Source organism: Chelonoidis abingdonii, chromosome 8, assembly GCF_003597395.2.
Source record: "Chelonoidis abingdonii isolate Lonesome George chromosome 8, CheloAbing_2.0, whole genome shotgun sequence".
Taxonomy (NCBI): Eukaryota; Metazoa; Chordata; order Testudines; family Testudinidae; genus Chelonoidis; species Chelonoidis abingdonii.
This window is the reverse complement of record NC_133776.1, coordinates 26,819,369-26,838,567: the sequence shown is the minus strand read 5'-3', so window position 1 is coordinate 26,838,567 and position 19,199 is coordinate 26,819,369. Positions and strand designations below refer to the sequence as shown.

At 41.9% G+C, this 19,199-nt stretch overlaps 1 protein-coding gene across 1 annotated transcript; it reads left to right on the top strand.

Moving 5' to 3' along the window:
* The first annotated feature begins 3,125 nt into the window (after positions 1 to 3,125).
* Positions 3,126 to 4,879, top strand: RAP2B (RAP2B, member of RAS oncogene family). The gene has a single exon (XM_032787397.2). The coding sequence runs from the start codon at positions 3,594 to 3,596 to the stop codon at positions 4,143 to 4,145; it is 552 nt and encodes a 183-aa protein (XP_032643288.1). The 5' UTR covers positions 3,126 to 3,593; the 3' UTR covers positions 4,146 to 4,879.
* The last annotated feature ends 14,320 nt before the right edge of the window (positions 4,880 to 19,199 follow it).

Here is a 19,199-nt window from a genome sequence, read left to right as displayed (position 1 = left end):
AGACTTGGCACACCACTTCTGAAAGGTTGCTGACCCCTGGCATAGTATCTCTCCCCCATTTTCTTCATTGGGAGTTTCAGGTGTGCAAAGAGTGCAGGATCAGCAACAATAATATCATAATGCAGCCCCGCCTACACTGGTTTTAGAACTCTTTACACAATTCTTGCTAAAATGGTTTTAACATGGGTTTGGCCAGCAAGCATGGAAAATGCCCAACCATTCCAGAATGCTGTTTTAAAAAATGGGTTTGTCAGTTTGTCTCTGATTGTACTGACCAGATTGATCAAGTTATAAACCAATTTAAGAACTGCATTTAAACAAGTTCTTAAATGGGGCTGAGCCTACGATAGAGAGGGTTAATTGGATAAAGACTGAGAACTGTTAAGAGTGGCCAGTACACACAAAGCAAAGATTGGAGGGTGCTAAAATAACCAGTGATGTTTTTCTTAAAACTACAAATGTCTGACTGATAGAAAGTACAAAGGAATGATTTCTGCAAACAATGGCAAATAGCCAGTGTTTCTTTGGCTCAATCACAGTCTGAGTGAGTTGTTAACAAGCAACAAAATGCAAATAATTTCAAACATGTGACAGTTGTCATTCTTGGGCATTAATTATTCAAACTTCAGGTGTGGTGTGTAACAGACGTTTAAGGTGCTTTGAATGAATTTTTAACTCAAACATTTTAAACAGCTGCTTGTCTTTAAAGTAGAATGGGAACTAGTGCTTGTGGGTAGCCCTCTGAGGAGAGGGAGGACTCAGCCATGCCCACATAAGCAGATGGGGGTTCCCTGCACTCCAGCAGGGGACTCTGTGGCAGCTGTCCTGCCAACCCCACCCCACAAAAGCACTGCTGGGAGGGTGGCAACAAAGTCCCCTACACACATTCCTTTGTGGTGTGGCAGGGAGAGCAGCTCACCTGGTATGAAGCAGAAGATTGTTGTGAAAATATTGAAGGCACAAGCACAGAGTCAGAAATGAATCTCTTTGTATTGTCTGCCTAATAAATGAAGCTGCACTTGCTCACAAGGAGTGGGGTGTGTGACCCTGAACTAGTGCCCAGACACCCATGCTCCATGATACAGAGGGGGGCAACCCCCATTCCCACTTTTAATTCAGGGTGTGAAACCACTGACTACCCATGCTCAAGTTGACACACAGGAGGGCTGGGTTTCCTGCTCTCTTCCTGCTTTCTCTCTGCTCCCTTGAGAGGAAAGGAAAATGATCTTGAGCTCTAGTAGTAATTCATTCTGCTGAATGAGAGAGAGAAGGGGTCTTTCCCGGTCTGGGTCCCAGCCCCTTCCTACAAGTGTTGCGTGGCCTTCCTTTTCATGCTGCAGGATTTTTTTCCCCACCCTTGTCAGGTCAAAGCAAGGGTGGTCAGGCAGCCTAGGGAATTCCCCAGTTGCTTATAGCTGTGAGGGCTAGGAAGAGAAGTGGATAAATTCATGGTAGCTAAGTCCATAAATGGCTATTAGCCAGGAAAGGTAAAGAATGGTGTCCCTAGCCTCTGTTCACCAGAGGATGGAGATGGATGGCAGGAGAGAGATCACTTGATCATTGCCTGTTAGCTTCACTCCCTCTGGGGCACCTGGGCTTGGCCACTGTCGGTAGACAGATACTGGGCTAGATGGACCTTTGGTCTGAGCCGGTATGACAGTTCTTATGAGTTACCCAGTGGCAGATTAACAAATCTGGTGCCTCTAGGGCCTCAAAAAATTGCTGTCCTCTCCCCCCATGCCAGCTCACCTCAGCTCCCCTGCAGCAAGCCTGGGAGGGAAGGGGGAGATGTGGCACACTCAGAGGATGGTGGGGGTGGAGTGATGGTGAGCTGAGGCAGGGAGCAGTTCCCTGCCCCCCGCCCCCAAGAGTTACTCCCTGCACCTGCCGGCTCCAGGTCACCTCCACTATCACCTGAGCGCGCCGCTACTCGCTTCTCCCTCCCAGCGCTTTCATGTGGCAAGCCTGGGGAGGTGGAGAGGAGAAGGGGAGTTGTGGCACACTCGGGAGATGGCAGACATAAACTGGGGTGGGGAGCGGTTTCCACCCACCCCTGGTTACTCCCTGCGTCCATGGGCCCCAGCTCACCTCTGCTCTGCCTCCTCCAAGTGCTGCTACATGCTTCTCCTTCCCTCCCAGCGCTTTTGTGCGGCAAGCCTGGGGGGGGGGGGGGGAAGAAGGGGAGTTGCGGCACATTCAGGAGATGGCAGCAGTGGAGCAGAGGTGAGCTAGGGTGGGAAGCGGTTCACTGCCCCCCCTCACACGGATCCCAGCTCACCTCTGCTCTGCCTCCTCTTGAGTGCCACTACTCGCTTCTCCCTCCCTCCCAGCACTTTTGCGTGGCAAGCCTGGGAGGGAGGTGAAAGGAGGGAAGCGCAGCGCAGCGCATCTGGGGGAGGAAGCAGCTGGAGATTTGGGGAGGGGGGGGAGTTGGGGAGGGGGTGTGAACAAATTTACTGCCCCAGCAAATCTGCAGCCCTAGGCCTAGGTGAAAGATTTATACGAAATGAAGAAAAACCACGGCTGGAGTCACCTCTGTCCCCACAGCCACTTCTCCTAAGGACCAAAATAACCCGACTGAGCCTCCTGAGACACCCTGCCTGTCTCAGTAACCGTTGCCCTAAGCTGTCTAAACTGCCTCCTGCCCAGCACGTGTGTTTTAGGTGGGTGACTGGGGCCAGGGCAAAGCAGTAAAGCACAGCCCCCTCCCCAGCGGGGGTGCCTAGGCCTGTAGCTTGACCTAATTCCGCCAGGGGCTAACCCGAGGCGAGCTGCCTCCGGGGAGGGGCCAAAGCCCCATCGCTGCACCGCGACCCTCAGTATCCCCTTCTACCTGTTTGCAAAGTATAAGTATCCGCCAAAACTCCTTCATAGGCGGGGCAGAAAGACAGACAGCGGCTCACCGGCCAATCATCTTCCTCCCTCTGGAGACCCAATGGCGGAGGAACTCAAACCTCTGAGCCAATGAGGCAGCGCGGCCTGACGGGCACTAGGCGGCAGCCAATCCGAACAAAAGGGCGAGCAGGGGCGCGTGTCCTTGTGTGGTTCCCCACCCCCCCCCGGAAACCAATGGAAGGGGGAAGGGCGTTAGCGCGAGCCAATGGGTCCGGGCGGGCTGTGAGCAGAGCTGAGGGCAAGGCTGCGGGGAAGGGATGGCCCGTGGCGGCGCGAGGCAGCACCGCGGGACTGGTGCACCACGCGCTGGCTGCCGGGGGGCGATGAGAACTCGCGATCTCCTCCCCCGCCCCGCTGGCAGCTGCCGCCTCCCAGTCTCCCAGGGCTGCTGAGACTCAGGCACGGCGCCTGCCTGTCAAAGGGGCTCGCGCTGTCCCTGCGTTCTGCCGGGGCTCGGCCTCGGCTGCCTGGCCCAGGAGCCGGCCCGGGAGGCTGGGCGCAGCCCTTGCCGCGCGAAGGGGGCTGGCGCTGCCCGGGCGTTAGCCGCTGCTCCCTCTCCCGCTTGCTGTATGCTCACCCTGCTCCAGTGAGAGCCGCGGCGGGGCGGCTTCTCTCCCCTCCCTCCTTCCCCGGCGACTGGAGGTGGGAGAGAGAGAAGAGACCCAGCGAGGAAGGAGCCGGGTGTGCGGAGCGGAGCCATGCGAGAATACAAAGTGGTGGTGCTGGGCTCGGGCGGCGTGGGCAAATCCGCCCTCACCGTGCAGTTCGTGACCGGCTCCTTCATCGAGAAGTATGACCCCACCATCGAGGATTTCTACCGCAAGGAGATCGAGGTGGATTCCTCCCCCTCGGTGCTGGAGATCCTGGACACCGCCGGCACTGAGCAGTTCGCCTCCATGCGGGACCTCTACATCAAGAACGGGCAAGGTTTCATCCTGGTCTACAGCCTGGTCAACCAGCAGAGCTTCCAGGACATCAAGCCCATGCGGGATCAGATCATCCGGGTGAAGAGGTACGAGAAGGTGCCCATGATCCTGGTGGGCAACAAGGTGGATCTGGAGGGCGAGAGGGAGGTCTCGTATGGGGAAGGCAAAGCTCTGGCCGAGGAGTGGAGCTGCCCCTTCATGGAAACTTCAGCCAAAAACAAAGCTTCAGTGGACGAACTGTTTGCAGAGATTGTCAGGCAGATGAACTACGCTTCCCAGCCCAACGGGGACGATCAGTGCTGCTCGTCCTGCGTGATCCTCTGAAAGGGCTTGCGGGGTAATGTTCTCATTCGCAAAGGTTTACAACAAAAAGAAGCAGCAATGTGATCGTTCGAAACAAAGATTGGAAACAACTTTGCATACACAAGGATTCCAGGCTGCAGCAGCAGCTGCTGCAGTGATCAGTGTCATGGGGTGGGTGTATTGTTGGAACGTGGCTTTTTCAGCATGTACATTTCATCGATTTTGATTGTTGCATATTTCCCGTAAGTACCATTTACAGATTGCTGTATTGGCAACTGACACCAGTAAGAAAAGTTTCGGCCTGGAGAAAGGGGAGCTTGTGAGCAATCGTTTTCTAACTGGAAGAGTGAAATTTCACTTAAGGAAGGAACTGAGGGGAGCAGTAAACGAAGAAACCATTGCAGAGAGGAGGAGAGAAATCTTTCCGTGGACGTGTGGGGGTGAAACTTTAAGATTGGTGCTCTCTCTTCTTTAGCCAACCTTGAATGCACCCGGTGACTATGATATTGATTCCGAGGATTTCTATGCAAAGTTGGATTATAGTTACAGTGTATCCAATCTGAAGTATTGCACATCTGAACTAGGACTTTGAATAACACTGATGCCAATACAGTGTGGGGTGCCAGAACGTGTCTGCTGATCATTTGTGAAACTTCCTATTTTGTTTACCTGCTGTATCGGATGGGAGTTTGGGGGAGAGCGGTAGTATTTTTTTTTTTAAATCAGCTGTGAAAATGTTACAAATCTGCACAATATTTTTTTAGTTTTCTTCTTTTCTTCAGGGGGGAGGGAGGTTTGTGGTGGTGGTTTGTTTTCCTTATTTTTGGGTTGGCAATAACTGATTTTGATTAGCTCTCTAAAGTACAAAGACTTCCTAAAATGTGATACAGGGCCAACAGCAACCCTGTGTCTGTAGAGTGCCTTCAAAACTCAGCTGTTCCAGCCGGTGCCAACCTGTGAAAGCGCCACAGAATCCCATTATCTACTACTCCAGAAACTACTTAACAGCTTCCTTTCAGTAATCACACTGAACAAGCCAGGACAAAAAGACCTATTGTTTAGTGGAATTATTTCTTATTTCCATTTGAGCCTTTTAAATGTCATTTCCATGTCTTGCAAATTTGGACTGCATTTAGTTCAAATTTACAGGCATTTAGGTTTTTTGGGAGGATTTCTTTTGTTTTGGTTCTCTGATGTAGGATGTACCTCCAGCCAGCAAAGAGAGAAATCTTAATGTTGTGATGTATCAAGAAAATTCTAACAACTGTAACTTTAATTCCAGACATGCGTTTAATGTCTATCCACTTTAAGAATTTTAATACAAATGTTTTGTTTTTTTTAAAAAAGAACAGCAAAACTGTGGTTTTTTTAATGTATTGTAAGGAGAATTGACTTTAATATGCAATCATGGCAGACATATGCTTTTTTAATCATGATATTTGTCTAACCAAAATAACAGTATGTTAAGAATGGGGGAAGGTAACCTAAAATCGTGAGGTATGGGAATGTTCTCTGGTAATGTTGGAAACAGTTGAATAATTATATTTAGGCCCTGATGCTACCTGATTCTGTATGTGGGCAGAATCCTACACTTATATAAATGCTTGCTGAAGTTATTTGGGCTTTGCAGAACAGCTTGCAAGATTAGGATCTTATTTTGTAATTTTAATAATAACATGGTTTATTGGAGTATAGGTGTTAAAGGTCAGCGGTTCGTAAACTTGGAGACTTTACTGATTTACTGAAAAAAGATACAGTTTTTAAAATTACACCTTAAGACTGATTCCTTAACATTTCAAATGTAACTTAAAGAAAATGGGCTTGTGCGTTTCTCCCCCCACCTTCTTGGGGTTTTTTTGTTTTGTTTTTTTTTTGTTTTTTTTTAAATTAGAAAGCCTGAAAGGCATGTAGTTCCCCTAAAATTCCCAAATGCGTGGGGTTTTTGTTTTGAACTCATGATTTGTCTGTCCAGGAAGACCTATGGGAACTAATGAAATTATGACATCACAAGAAACCAAAAGCTGAGCAATTGAGGAAGTTGGGACTTTTAGTCAAACTGATTAACATTTAGGGTGCCTAATTCTTCTCACTCCTTATTTAAACCTTGATCATGAATTCACTGTATCCAACAGCAAAGATCCTGTTGACATCCGTTGTGCAGGATCAGGGCCTTACGCAGGTGTGACTTCATTGAGTTCAGTCAATGAAGTGACTGTACTTCAGCTGAAAACTAGGCATTTTGTTTTTCTCTGATTTATAGCATCTATTTAATTCCTAATACCTAGCAAAAAAAAAACTTGGGAGAAATGATTCCATAAAGATTAAACATCCACCTTCATGTGAGCTCACAATATTTCACTTCTCTTAAGCCCCCAAGAAGCTTTCCTGCCAAACTAATATTTCTACAGTTAAAATAAGTTTAAAAAAAAAAGATGGAGAGCTACAAACTCTTCCCCTCACTTTTGCAGTTCACCTTTAAGAACTTTGAATAAAAAAATCTATTTGAGGACTTTAAAATCTGATGCCATGCTGAATAACTGTTTTTTATTATTAATATAAGCCACATCTTAACAGGAATTTTTCTTTTTAAGTACTAAGGTAGGTTTATTGCGGACATTTTGCATTAAAGTTTGAAAGCATATGTTATACATGTATCTTGGCCACTGCTAGTGGTCCAATCCTGTCTACGTACTACATGCTTCCCCCCAAGTGCTGAGAGCCTCTATCTCCCAAAACTCATTGACCTCAATGGTATTTGGAAGGTTTTTCAGCACCTAACAGAAGCTGGCCTTGGATGATTACTGGATGATCTGTGGATAACGTGTTCAGTAGAGTTAGCTTCATAATTGCTGCTTTCAGCATAATGAAACCTGGCAAATCTTCTAGTTTTCCCAGCAGAGTAGCAGTTATTGACATCTAAAATTGGGCTAAAAAATTTCAGAATATCTCATGGTTTCAAATTCCTTCATTTTTGATTGTGTATGTGTTTTTTGTTTTTGTTTAAGAAAACCTGACTAAGTAATGGTGCAAGTGTGTAAATATTGCATACATCAGCTTAACATAAATTCCAGTTTTAGCATTGGTCTAGCAGAACAAGTGAAGGTCTTTTAATATATGTTGCTTCTTGCCAAAGGGGTGTATGTATTAAGTAGTAACACATGGCATGGGTCTAATACAATTAGCACAAGTATATAAATGTTCAAAAATTACATTTTCTCCTGGGTGGTGAAGACACTACAGAAAGGAGCACTGAGTAGCTAGACCTTTCAGAGATTCCAAACTGCTGTATCCTTCACTAAATCTACGCCTGGTCTATATACAAAAACTACTTCTGTAATTATACAAGTACACAGTCTCTTTACCTCCTTTCCCTCCAGCGTGGATGCAGTTATCAGTGTAAAGTACCTTTACACTGTTATGTCTTATTTCCCTTCCCTGTGGGAACAAGCTATATCAGTAAAATGTACCATTTATATTGTTATATACCTGAATCCACAGTAGGGGTTGTGAAAATTTAATTAGTTGGGTAGAAAAATCAGACCCCATATATCCTATTGTCCACAGTGACTGCATTTTTAAAGACCATGCCAAATACCTGAGCATGTATCTTTCCAGGAAAGTATGTTATCTTTGAAATATCAGTCTCTCTGATCACTGCAATTACGCAATGTTCTAGAGCTAAATGCAGCACTTGTGTTGAAGGTTTACAGTAGGATAGTCAGACCTTATAGTTGACCATAATTCTACAGCCATGAAATCTAATATTGCCTACAAAAGTTTTGAGGACTCTGCTCTTGTTAAAAGAATGTGTGACTGGTTTGTGAAAAGGACATTTTAACCTCTTGGTCGGTGTCATTTTGACAGGCATTGCAGAACATCTGATTTCAGCTATGAGTGGCAAAAAAAAAAATTTTCTATTTGTTCTGTAAGAAATCTATGTGAAAGTGAATGCCACTTGTTTTCTTAGGTCCTGCTCTTGTTGAAATTCATAGCAAAACTCCCATGATTTTTAAATAGGAAAAGGACTTTGGTCCTAAAGTACTTATGAATGTCATTTTTTTGTCTGCCGTTCGAAGCTCCCCTGCTCTGCAGATTTAAATAGCAGGAAATAAATAAAAAAAATTCATACAACCTCACTACATCCGCTGAAGCTACTATTTTGGGTGCTCTGTGCATGTGCTCACAAGATCTGGGACTTCTGATGCAATCAGTTATCATGTGGGCTATGTACAGTATTAAAATACTATTTAAAGGTACCTAAACCGTTCTCTGGCTTATAAAGCCTATCTCCAAAGGTGTAATTTATACTAAATGCCATCGCAGAAATGTCCTTCCCCAGTATTACTGTAATGTAGTGACCCTACAGCAAGCTTTGTGTAGAAATTCAGTGCTTGCCAAGCTCTCCTATAGAAAAGCGTTTATTTCCTTTATTCACAGCCACAAAGGTAACTACTCAAACCTCTGAGTCCTGGGAATAGAGCTCCCTCCCCAAAAGAGAATCTCATACCTTACCCACTGTAGAAAATTCAAAATCAGGCTTTATTTCAAATAATAATAATAATAAAAAAAAACACTGAAGTGAGGGGCAGCCAACATTTTAGAAATTGGAGAAGGGGATTTGGGGTGTGGGTGGTAGCTAGAGAATAACTCTCCAATATTCGTATTTGATCATCCTGAAAAGGACCATAAGGTTCATTGTTTGTTTCCTATTTTATAAAATAAATAGAATGGGTAGAACAGAATACTTGGACTGACTTTCTAGCGTTGGACCTGATTGTGTTCCCAAGAAAGCGATGGGGAGAAAATTCCTATTAAAAATCAATGGAAGTGGCATTGAACACTTTCCCTTGTCCCCATTTTCAGCTTTACTGGTTCCTTTGTGCAGCCGGTCACTTTCGGGTTGTTAAACACACAATGAAATCTGACCCTTCTGAGCAGACAGGTTACAGTGTAACTGTTTACATGGTGTAGAATGTATTTGTTAGACTTTCACTAATAATAGTCTCCTCAGAGGAAGTTAAAATATATCCTCAAATGCACATCAGATCCTACTTTAAGGCAACTGATGTCAGAGTGTAGTGATTAGGTAAATGACACTACAAATATGCTTAGCAGGATTCTGTAATAGAAGTACATTTTAGTGATAGTGCCTAAATGAAAGAGACTCCTATTTTAATAAGAAAATGTGTATATTGTATAGTGCCTTTGATCAGAGGATCTGAAACTGATTTACTAATATTAAGTCTCAACACTGGAAACAACTATTCAATGGTGTTACCATTTTTTTTCCTAGTGGTGGTTTAGGCAAAGAATGAAAAATAGATAAGAATCAGTAGCTTTATTTTACTAATTCCTGACAAGAAAATATTTTAAGGCAATTGGTTTCTAAAAATGTAGCCTTGGGGTTTTTTAAAATAACTTTGTCTTTCAAATTGTATGTACAAGAAATCTTTTGTAGAAAGTGTGGTGTTAATAGATATATATCCAGGCAGCAGACAGCGTCCAGGTGTGCATATACCTCAGTGACTGCCACTTCTGCAACAGATTTTGCAAGATCTAGCTTAGACATACTGATCACAATCATGTTGTTTCACCTCTTTCTGCCTTCTGGAGATAGTGCACATTCTGTTCTAGTATGATACTGGGTTGAAACAAAAGGATCATCTTGTGAGTATTCATGTTTGGAATTCGATAGCTGGATGAGAGACTGATTCTAAATGAGATTAAATGTTTCTTATCAAGTGACTATTGCAAAATAATGCAAATGCTTACTTGTTAATGTTCCCTATCCCATCCTTCTTGAAGTGGGTCTATATATCTCATGATTTATTTCTTTAGGTTTCTAACTATTTCAGCTAAGATAAAAGTGAGTGGAACTTTAAAAGGTTGAGTATATCTTCATTAATCTACAAGTCCCAACTGCTCCCTGACACATCAGTGGCACAGCTACAGGCTGAGCTTTAGGCATTAAACTACAGCTAGATACTTTGTTCAATAAGACTGTCAGTAAATGAATAAAATCTTACACCAACATTTCAAGAGTGGCCACTGGCAATTTTTGGTATCTGCAAATTAGGCTCTGGGTGTCTCAAGTTGGGCCAAAATTGTTGGTCAGTCTTAGAAATGTAGCTGCTGCTGGTATTTGGTTTTGGTGTGGTGACACTGGACACAAGAATTTAGAGATGTTTATTACTTTGAAGTGTGGTCTAGTGGGCTTACCAGGAGATAGTAAAGAAGACTTAGTGCTTCATGACCATTTAATAAGTAATCCTGAGGTAGGTAAAGGTTATTTTCCAGTTGAAACTGGGTAAGCCCCTTAACATCTTGTTACCTCCAGAAAATTTAGAAAGTCTGGCAGAGATGGAAATGAGGGTGGGGCACAGTGATGGGACTGAGAGAGCGAGGGTATGGTTCAGTAGCTGGGAGCAAGGCCTTCCTGACTTGCACAACTGAAAGGGTAACTGGGCCCCAGGATGTGTTTCTCCCAGTCATGTGCCTAATTCTGCTCAACTGACTTGGCATATGATTCTTGACAAGTCATGTGGTTTTCCTCTGTACCTCAGTTTCTTCAACTGTATAGAAAATAAATTCTGATTTCGGTGAATTGATTTCCTCTATCTGAGGATTTGGCCTAGTAATTGGTAGTACCAAAATGAAATAAGAGAAGGTCAAATAAAGCAAGGAACACAGATAACAGAGAAGGTGCCTAGGAAAGATGATCCACTACTTCAAAGTGGATGCAATTGGTGGGTTTTTTTGTTTTTGTGTTTTTCCCCCAAAGTAGTTGGTCTCAAATTTACTCAAAATCTTGCTCTTCAATGAAAAGCATCAAATAACAAAGTGATAAACTTTGTATAACCATCTCTAACACCTAAATCAGTAAAGATATTTTAAAAAATGACTTTGGGTTAGAGAGAGGACAATCTGCTGATTATACACTGCCCTTGGTTGTTAGGCATTGTGAATGAATTCCAAGCCTATTACTGAGGAGAGACTTGATCTGTATTTGAGGCTGTAATGTCTGCATTGCTAAGGGTTTATAAAAATCTCCATGGAATAGGAACTCGTAGACATGATAGCCATAAAGTAAAGTTATTTGCAAGGTAGGCTGCAAGGCCTTCAGTAAATAATGATTCATCTGAGTTACTTTAGTTGTAGCCTGAAGAAAGAATCAAGAAGAGCTATTAAAAGCCTTCTGCTTTTAAAACTAAGGGAGTATAAATAGTATGGATGGTAAATGATTTTTGTTCATGAGCTCAAATGCTTAAAATGAGCAGAGTAATATATAGCCCTTTGGGGATGAAAGGGACCAATTATTCCTCCTCTTCACTGCCAGGTGTATTCTGGGGTTGCTATTGTATTTCCTTGTCAAGAGTGAAACAAAAACTGCATGATTGCTGTTACCATTACTACCACTACCACCACCACTGTTTTATAAAGTGGCTAACCACATGGAAGCACTCACTGTAAGCTCTGGCGTTCTCTTTTTAATGTAGAAGGTAAAAAAGCCCCAGTAACAGTGATATGTAACTATTTTGTTGGATACCAAAACCCAGCAGTTGAAAGGCTGGATCACTTCTGAACTCAGGACAATGCATCATTTTCAGCTATATACTTAAGTTTAGATCTACTGGAAAGTGAGCACATGTACAGCCTGTTTGACTCTCACTTTTTTAAAAAAATTTAAACATTATGCACCAGTGCTAGGCACCAAAGGAAACTAAACAGTATTTGTTGCAATGTACAGTGACTGGAGAAAATTCCTATAACTAAGATATAAAAGTAATTGTCCAATCCACTTCATTTTACACAGGTTGCTGTTGTGAAGTATATATGCACAATCAAGCTACTCTTTTAGACAGACAAAAAAGGCAGCAGTCATCTGCAGATCTATTTGGGTTTGTCTACAATATACGTAAGCCTAGGTTCTGACTCAGGTTTGAATCCAAGCCCCAGTTCTGTCCACACACACACATCAGTCTGACTGAGGTCAGTAAACACGACCTGGCTCCTAGGTGCCTGCTATGACTGAGGTCCAAGCCACGACATCTTGCAGTGAGGACATGGGTCATGCTGGAGACCCGAGCTAGAAAATCTTCATGATGCAGTATGGACATGTTAGCATGATTGTGAGACCAAGGTCTGGTAATTGTAAGATCAGGTTTACATTGTAGTGTGGACACTCAAGCATGGGCTTGGAAACACATAGTACACAAGCCTTGGTCCCACAGACCCAGGTTTACAATGCCATGTGATCAGACCCTTGAAGATGTAGGGCACAAATTATGCAAATGTGAGCATATGTGTTTAAAATATTTAACTTAAGGGATGGGAAGGATGCCACTTTTATACTCAAAATGGTTTTGGGAAAAGTACCAAGCTCTGAACAATCATCTGTTAGCCAGCCTATCTATCTGGTCAGCTGATACGGAATTATAGTTAAGGGAACAAGACAGAGCTGCCAAAACTGAGAAAAGCAGCAGGGTTACTTTGTATCTTTTAACACCTTTTCAGGCATTTTGAAATTGAGCAGGTTTAGTATACCTAGGCTGTAATCTAATAATTCAGGAATATGATTAAATTTTGCTATTAATCTGGGAAATGTTCAGATTAAAATAGTGCAATATTATTTTTGATTTAAGTAGCCTGTGATGCATTTTATAAAACACTATGATAGATCCAAATATTGCCCTGTAAACAAACAATATTAATTGTGGATGATAACACAGTTGAAGTGTGGATCACTAACCTTGCTTTCTATGCTATGGAAAAATGTGTCCAGAATAATGTGTTATGTGGCATCTCTCACACCAAACACTCTACGGCCTTTGTAACTACTGAAATGTGGGTAGCTCACTAATTTTTATTCTAACTATATAAGGTGATCCAGCTGTAGAATACAAAGATTGCTGCCTATATGAAGGTTAATGCAAAAATATTCCTTTCCATGGCCCTTTTGGAAGCATCTTTTGTTATGTTACATGTTTATACCAAAATTTTGTCTTAATGAGTAATTATACCACTCTTACCAGTGTGGCCTAGTTAATACCATAAAAAGCACAGGCAACAATGCATCTAGACTGGCCAGGCTCTAGTATCAGCCTGAAGGAAAGGTACCATTTAACCTTAAAAACTGTACTTGCTTTCATATCGCTTTTCTGAACCTTTTGTAGCTTAAACTCTGCTAGCCCTTAGAATGCTAACGTCGTTGGCATGGACTGGTGGCTGGAAGCAGGAACTTCTGAGTTCTGGTTCCAGTTTTGCCACTGATGTTGTGCAGCCTTAGGTTAAGTTGCCCCATCTTAACTTTTCTCACCATTCCCAATATGGTGACAGTGACAACCTCGCAGGAGTGTTGTGAGGATTAGCTATTTGTAAGTTGCTTGGTAGCTATATAAAAGTGCTAAATATTAAGGGTTATTTTAATATATGTGCACAGCATTCAGAGGGTTTTCCTTAAAATTTAAGTTTAAAAAATGCAATTCTGACAAAGATACAAAAAAACAGCTAATGGTATATAGAAGTATATGGGTGTGTGGCTTGTGGTTAAAAATAAGACTGGAAGCCCAGGTACAAAAGTTCTAGTCCTGATTTATTTGCCACTGGTTTATAGTGTGACCTGGGGCAAGTAACATATGGCTCGATTTTCTAAACATGCAGTGTGGTTTGTGCACAGGTAAGGTGGCAGGGAATGTTTTCCTAGAACATTTGTATTTGTATATAGAAACATGGGTTCACACGTGTATATTGTGCACAAGATACCTTCCAGATTTTGACATTGTAGCCCCTTTTGTGCCTCATTTATTTCTTTGTAAAATGGAGTTACTAATACTTATGTATCCCATTGGTTCTAGTGGTGATAGGCCTGATCTAAACACACAGTTTTGCCAATACAATTGTTGGTTATACTGGCTTAATTAAACTGGTGTAACCTCTGTGTGTAGACAAGCCCTAAGTAAAACATTTTTGAGATACTTGGATAAAATAAATCAGCATCTATAATCTGCTACACAATGGCAGTGGGGTGTGTGTACATACATTAGTTTTGAAGTGCACAGCATTTTTTAGACAGTGAGACTTGAAATTTTTCCCAAATCTTAAAACATTTCCAGCCCAGTGTTAGGTTGTAACAATAAGGAGTTACCATAGTAGCAACAAAGTGGTGGACTTGCTTTATTTTAACGGGTTTGTGATAGAAAATTGAAACCAAACATTCGTCCTGTTTCTCAAGACCTTAAAAATAACTACTGTGGTTCTTTCTTTGATGCAGAAGGCTGAGCAGATAGAAAAGTCCAAAATGGCTTGTTTATGCAGTAAACACTCATGTGTATAGGAAAGATTTTGACGCATAATCAACTGTAGCTTCTCTTGTGCCACTAACAACTGGAGCTTTTAAAGATGGTTACAATGTGATTTAATGTAGTTGGGAGCCATATGTACTTAATGCTGATACTGGTAACAATAACTTGTCCTTTGGTAACAATAACTTGTCCTTTGAATGAACTAATCTTAAATACCTCAATGTAGGGTTGTGTGTGTTTTGTTTCTGAATTGCTGCCAGACTCATCTGATGATTAACAACATTAAGATCAAAGAAAGATAATGAAGTACTGGAGTAATTACATTTCTCAGGTTTGAGATCTTGATTTCTCCTCACCCCTAACCCTTTTTAGATGTTCTTGCAGCATTAGAGTAGCTGTCTGGTTTTTCCTGTTTCTTGTCTCAAATACTGTTTGCTTTGGTGAGGATTTTGTTTTCCCTCTGATGTTGGATCTTGGCTTCCTTAATTAAAAGGAAAAAGCAGAGGAGAGAGATTCATGTTTGAATCATTACCTAGTGCCTAGAATATGTGCCATATACCTCATCCATTTTTGAAATGATGGAAGTATTTTAAGGGAGATGATTGAACATACCAGGTACTTGATAGCAAAATTGACCTCCCCTATGCCCCCCACCTCCAAAAGTGGCTTTTGCTGAGTCTTGATATCCAAATAGTTTTTAGGATAGAGCTGTATAGATTACACAGAAACATACGTTTCTAACTTTAAGCTCCTAAAATAATTTTGCTTGACGTCTTTGAACTTAATTTTCATGGAATGTCAAATGTATATGTCCAGCTTGATTAACCCAGTAAATCATCCCGTTACTAAGCACATATGGAGTACAGTCTCATTCTCAGTCTGCTAGTAGCAATCTGTTATGCTTGTCTGGATTGTTTGTGGTCTATACCCCTGTGAATAAAATATTCAGTTTACTTTTCACCTATGTGTCTCTCAACAAATACACTGAAACTAAAGACTGTCTAGACTGAAATATTAAGACCACAAGGACAGGTATTCCTGGATTCTTACAAAGCTAAAGATGAATCAGTGTTTCTCAGTGGGCATCTGATTACAGCTTGCTTCAGATCTGCATAAGATCCTAAGACTACCAGCCATCAAGGATCTGTCAACAGTAGACTGTTTAACTTGAGTTAGTTAATTGTGAAATAACTTGAGTTAGCTAACATGTTTGTGTATGCTAGTCTGGTCGCTCCACATACACTTGATCCTGGACACACATGTTCTAAACAAAGCATGTGTTGGTTAACTTAATTAACTTAGTTGCTTGCCAGATAATTCAACTCTAGGTAAAAATTCTAGTATAGGCAAACACTTGAATGGATATATTCTGCTCCCAGTTACATGGTTGTAAATCTGAAATAACTTTGACTTTGTCTTGATCCTGCAAACAAATGCATAATTCACTTCATTACTATTTGTAGTGCCACTGAAATTGGAGGCTGTACGCTGTTGTAACTGAGAGCAGCATTGCTTCCTCTATTTTAATTTTAAGAATCTATCATGTACCTGTCAATGTAATTTTTTTAGATGTATGACTATTTAATGAAAGAATCCAACTATTTAGTTCTTCAGACCTAGTTTCATCAAAATGGCAGGGTTGGTAAAAGACTATAAGCATATTTTAAGATGTGCTATAGAGTTCTGTGCTTAGAAACTATAGTGATGAGAATCTTTGCATGTTTGTTGTTTGGAAAAGTCATAGGGTAGAATAGGAGCCTGAAAAGGATACCGCTTTGTAGTCTGTACCACATAACCCAGTACTATTCATTCTTAACCTGTCTAGGCTTCTCTTTAGCAGTAGAACTACAAATCGTACTGTGTTGTGTAGTGCTCTTGAAAGCAGACTCCAATAGCTGCTCACTCTGAGGCTGCTCTGAACATCTTTCATAGATTCTAAGGCCAGAAGGATGATTGTGGTCATCTAGTCTGACCTCCTGTATAAGACAGGCTGTCACACTTCCCTGAATTAATTCCTGCAGAACTAGAACAGATCTTTCCCTCAACTCTGCCTAGCCACCTGGGGAATTCCTATTTGGATCTCTCTGTGGTACCATATTATGCAGTACACTCTAGAAGATATACTTTTCAGCCTCCTGTTTGCAGTGTGCTGTATTTTCAGATCACGTTCAGTGGGATAAGGGGTGCTGACTGGCAGGTGGTGTAGCAGGAAATATTTCAGCTGTTGGGCAGCTCCTCTGTCCCTCACTTCTGCTCTTGGGAGTATGGGCTCCAGAAGGACAATAGTGTGGGTGCAGCAGCGGCAGCAGCAGATGCTGTGCTGTCAGCCCTCAGGTAGTATTGGGTGAGTGGGCATGTGTAAGAAGGCTAAATAGAAGCTGAGGAAAGGACACCCCTTTGTAGAATCGAATCCCCAAATGTCTGAAACATGTGACACACATTTTATTGCACATTGTGCCATTAGCAACAAATGACAGTTTAAGAATAAAATGTGTTTATAAGGATGCTTTCCCCCTGTATCATAGAAGTCAGTTTGCAGTCTGTTACAAGTCCTCTTTCCTGATCCTACTGCCAATTAACTTGCAAAATTATTATTTGTATTCAGAGTGCGTACATCTTCAGACACATTTTGTACTTAAAAATTATTGGTATGGCATGATCATGCAGGAAAACATGAGTGTGAACATTGGAAGGTTGAGAGGTAGGCTTATATCATGAAGCCAGTGTTAGATCCAGGTGGTCTGTTGCACAGTTTTAAGAAATTGAATTTTAATGAGGCACCAACCTGCAATCACCTACTACTATTTTTTTAGTTTATACATTTGGCAGCAATCTGTTCATAGTAAGTTTCACACTTTCCTCTGTAGAGTAGGCTTTTCTTCTTATATGAATCTGTCACAGAGTAACAAGAGAGACAGAATAATTTTTAAAAGAAGAAAAATATAGTTATAAGGATCACAAAAGTTGATAGGGATAACAGAGTAGCTGTGACTATTATAGCAAATAACTTGGAAAAAGTGAAGAAATCAAAGAAAACTTTATGAAATCAAACACCTGCTGTGTAGTGTGGTACTGAGTCTGTTGCACTGTAGCCTTCTATACCATTTTGGTGGTAGAGTGACCAGACGTTCCGATATTTAGGTGTTTGTCCTGCGTCCCGACCGATCTTTCCCAATATTTTGCTCCACCAGCAGCACTGGTTGGTTGTTTTTTTCTTTTTTTTTTTTTTTTGCTCCGCCGGCTGCCCCCTCTGCCGCCCCCTTCCGTGTCCTGATATTTTCTTCCTCTCATCTGGTCACCCTATTTTGGTGGTGGCATAAAAGGAATAGAAGTCCTGTGTAAGGGGCCTTCAGTGCTTTCATAAAGCAGCTGGATAGCCCAGTATATGGGGTAGGGAGTGGAAAGGACAGGGCCAGAGAGGATGAGTAGCCACAGAGCACTCTGCTTTAGCTATACCCTGCTTCCCATGGCTAGCAGAGCATGAGTTAGAGCTGCTCCAGCAGATGCTAGAGGTTGCACGAGCCCCTCAACTATGCCTTCCTCCCCACTCTCTACTGTCCACTTTTTTGCCTTTTCTGCATCCAGCCCAGGGATGGACTGACTGTGAATCAGAGCCTGTATGGATCACAGCATAAGCCCTAAAACATAAAAAGGCTCCTAGTCCAAACTAAAAAGCTTGCTGTTCTGTAAATAAAACACAGGAACACGCTAAGTCAGACATGCCATGTTCATGTAAGTACTTCAGCATGATGTAGAAACTTTAAAAAGAAAAAGCAATGGAACCCTCTGGGTCTGTCTCTTAACCCCAAAGAGGACTTGGGGTCTGATGTAGTACATAAGATTTGAACTCTCGATTAAAACTCAGTGAACTTCAAGTTGATAATCTTTGTCAATATAAATCGAGTCAATTTCAATCACATCTCTTTAAGATAAAACTCTCCTTCAGGAATATGTATTGTGGTGGTCATTTCTGTTATTCATGAAGCTGACAAAGAGGATAGATTCAGTGTAATATTGACAGTGGGGAAATATAATTTTGTAATGGGTCATTCATGACAAATAGAAGTTGAGAAATAATTGTTGCTCAATTTGTTGGTTCTTTTTGCTTTTAATAACACTAGTTCTCATTATTCTTGTGCATTAAGAAGAGAATTGGTGATAACTCAGTAGCATGCATCCAGTTTTAGCCCACAAAAGCTTGTGCCCAAATAAATTTGTTAGTTTCTAAGGTGCCACAAGTACTCCTTCTGTTTTCAGTCTCAGAAATAACCATTGCATGAATCTAGGGAGATCACATTAATTTATTTCAATTACGAGTGCAAACTAGGGTGCATGTGATTCTGTATTTCACCATCTTGTGAAATACCTGACAAACAAAAATTGTGGTCAAAATGTATTATAATCAGGCTTTGATTTATGCAAGTTGTCTATGAGATACAGTATATTGCAACTCAGTGTTACATTGACTTAAGGTCATCCCTCCTATTGAAACTGTTAATGAGTTTGTTCTGATAGTTCAACTCATAGACTTTAAGGCCAGGAGGGACTATCATGATCATCCAGTCTGACCTACTGTGCATCGCAAGACACAGAACCTCTCCCACCCACTCTGGCAATAGGTCCGTAACCTCTGGCTGAGTTACTGGAGTTCTCCAGGTTTGATTTAAAGACTTTCAGTTGCAGAGAATCCCCATGCTATATAGGAAGGTGAGGTGGGGTGGGGAACCTTGGTCTCTGCCAATTTTATCTGCAGGATAATTCCTTCCTCACACCA

Coding starts and splice junctions, on each gene's coding strand:
- RAP2B (XM_032787397.2), top strand. CDS start 3,594: ATGCGAGAATACAAAGTGGTGGTGCTGGGCTCGGGCGGCGTGGGCAAA.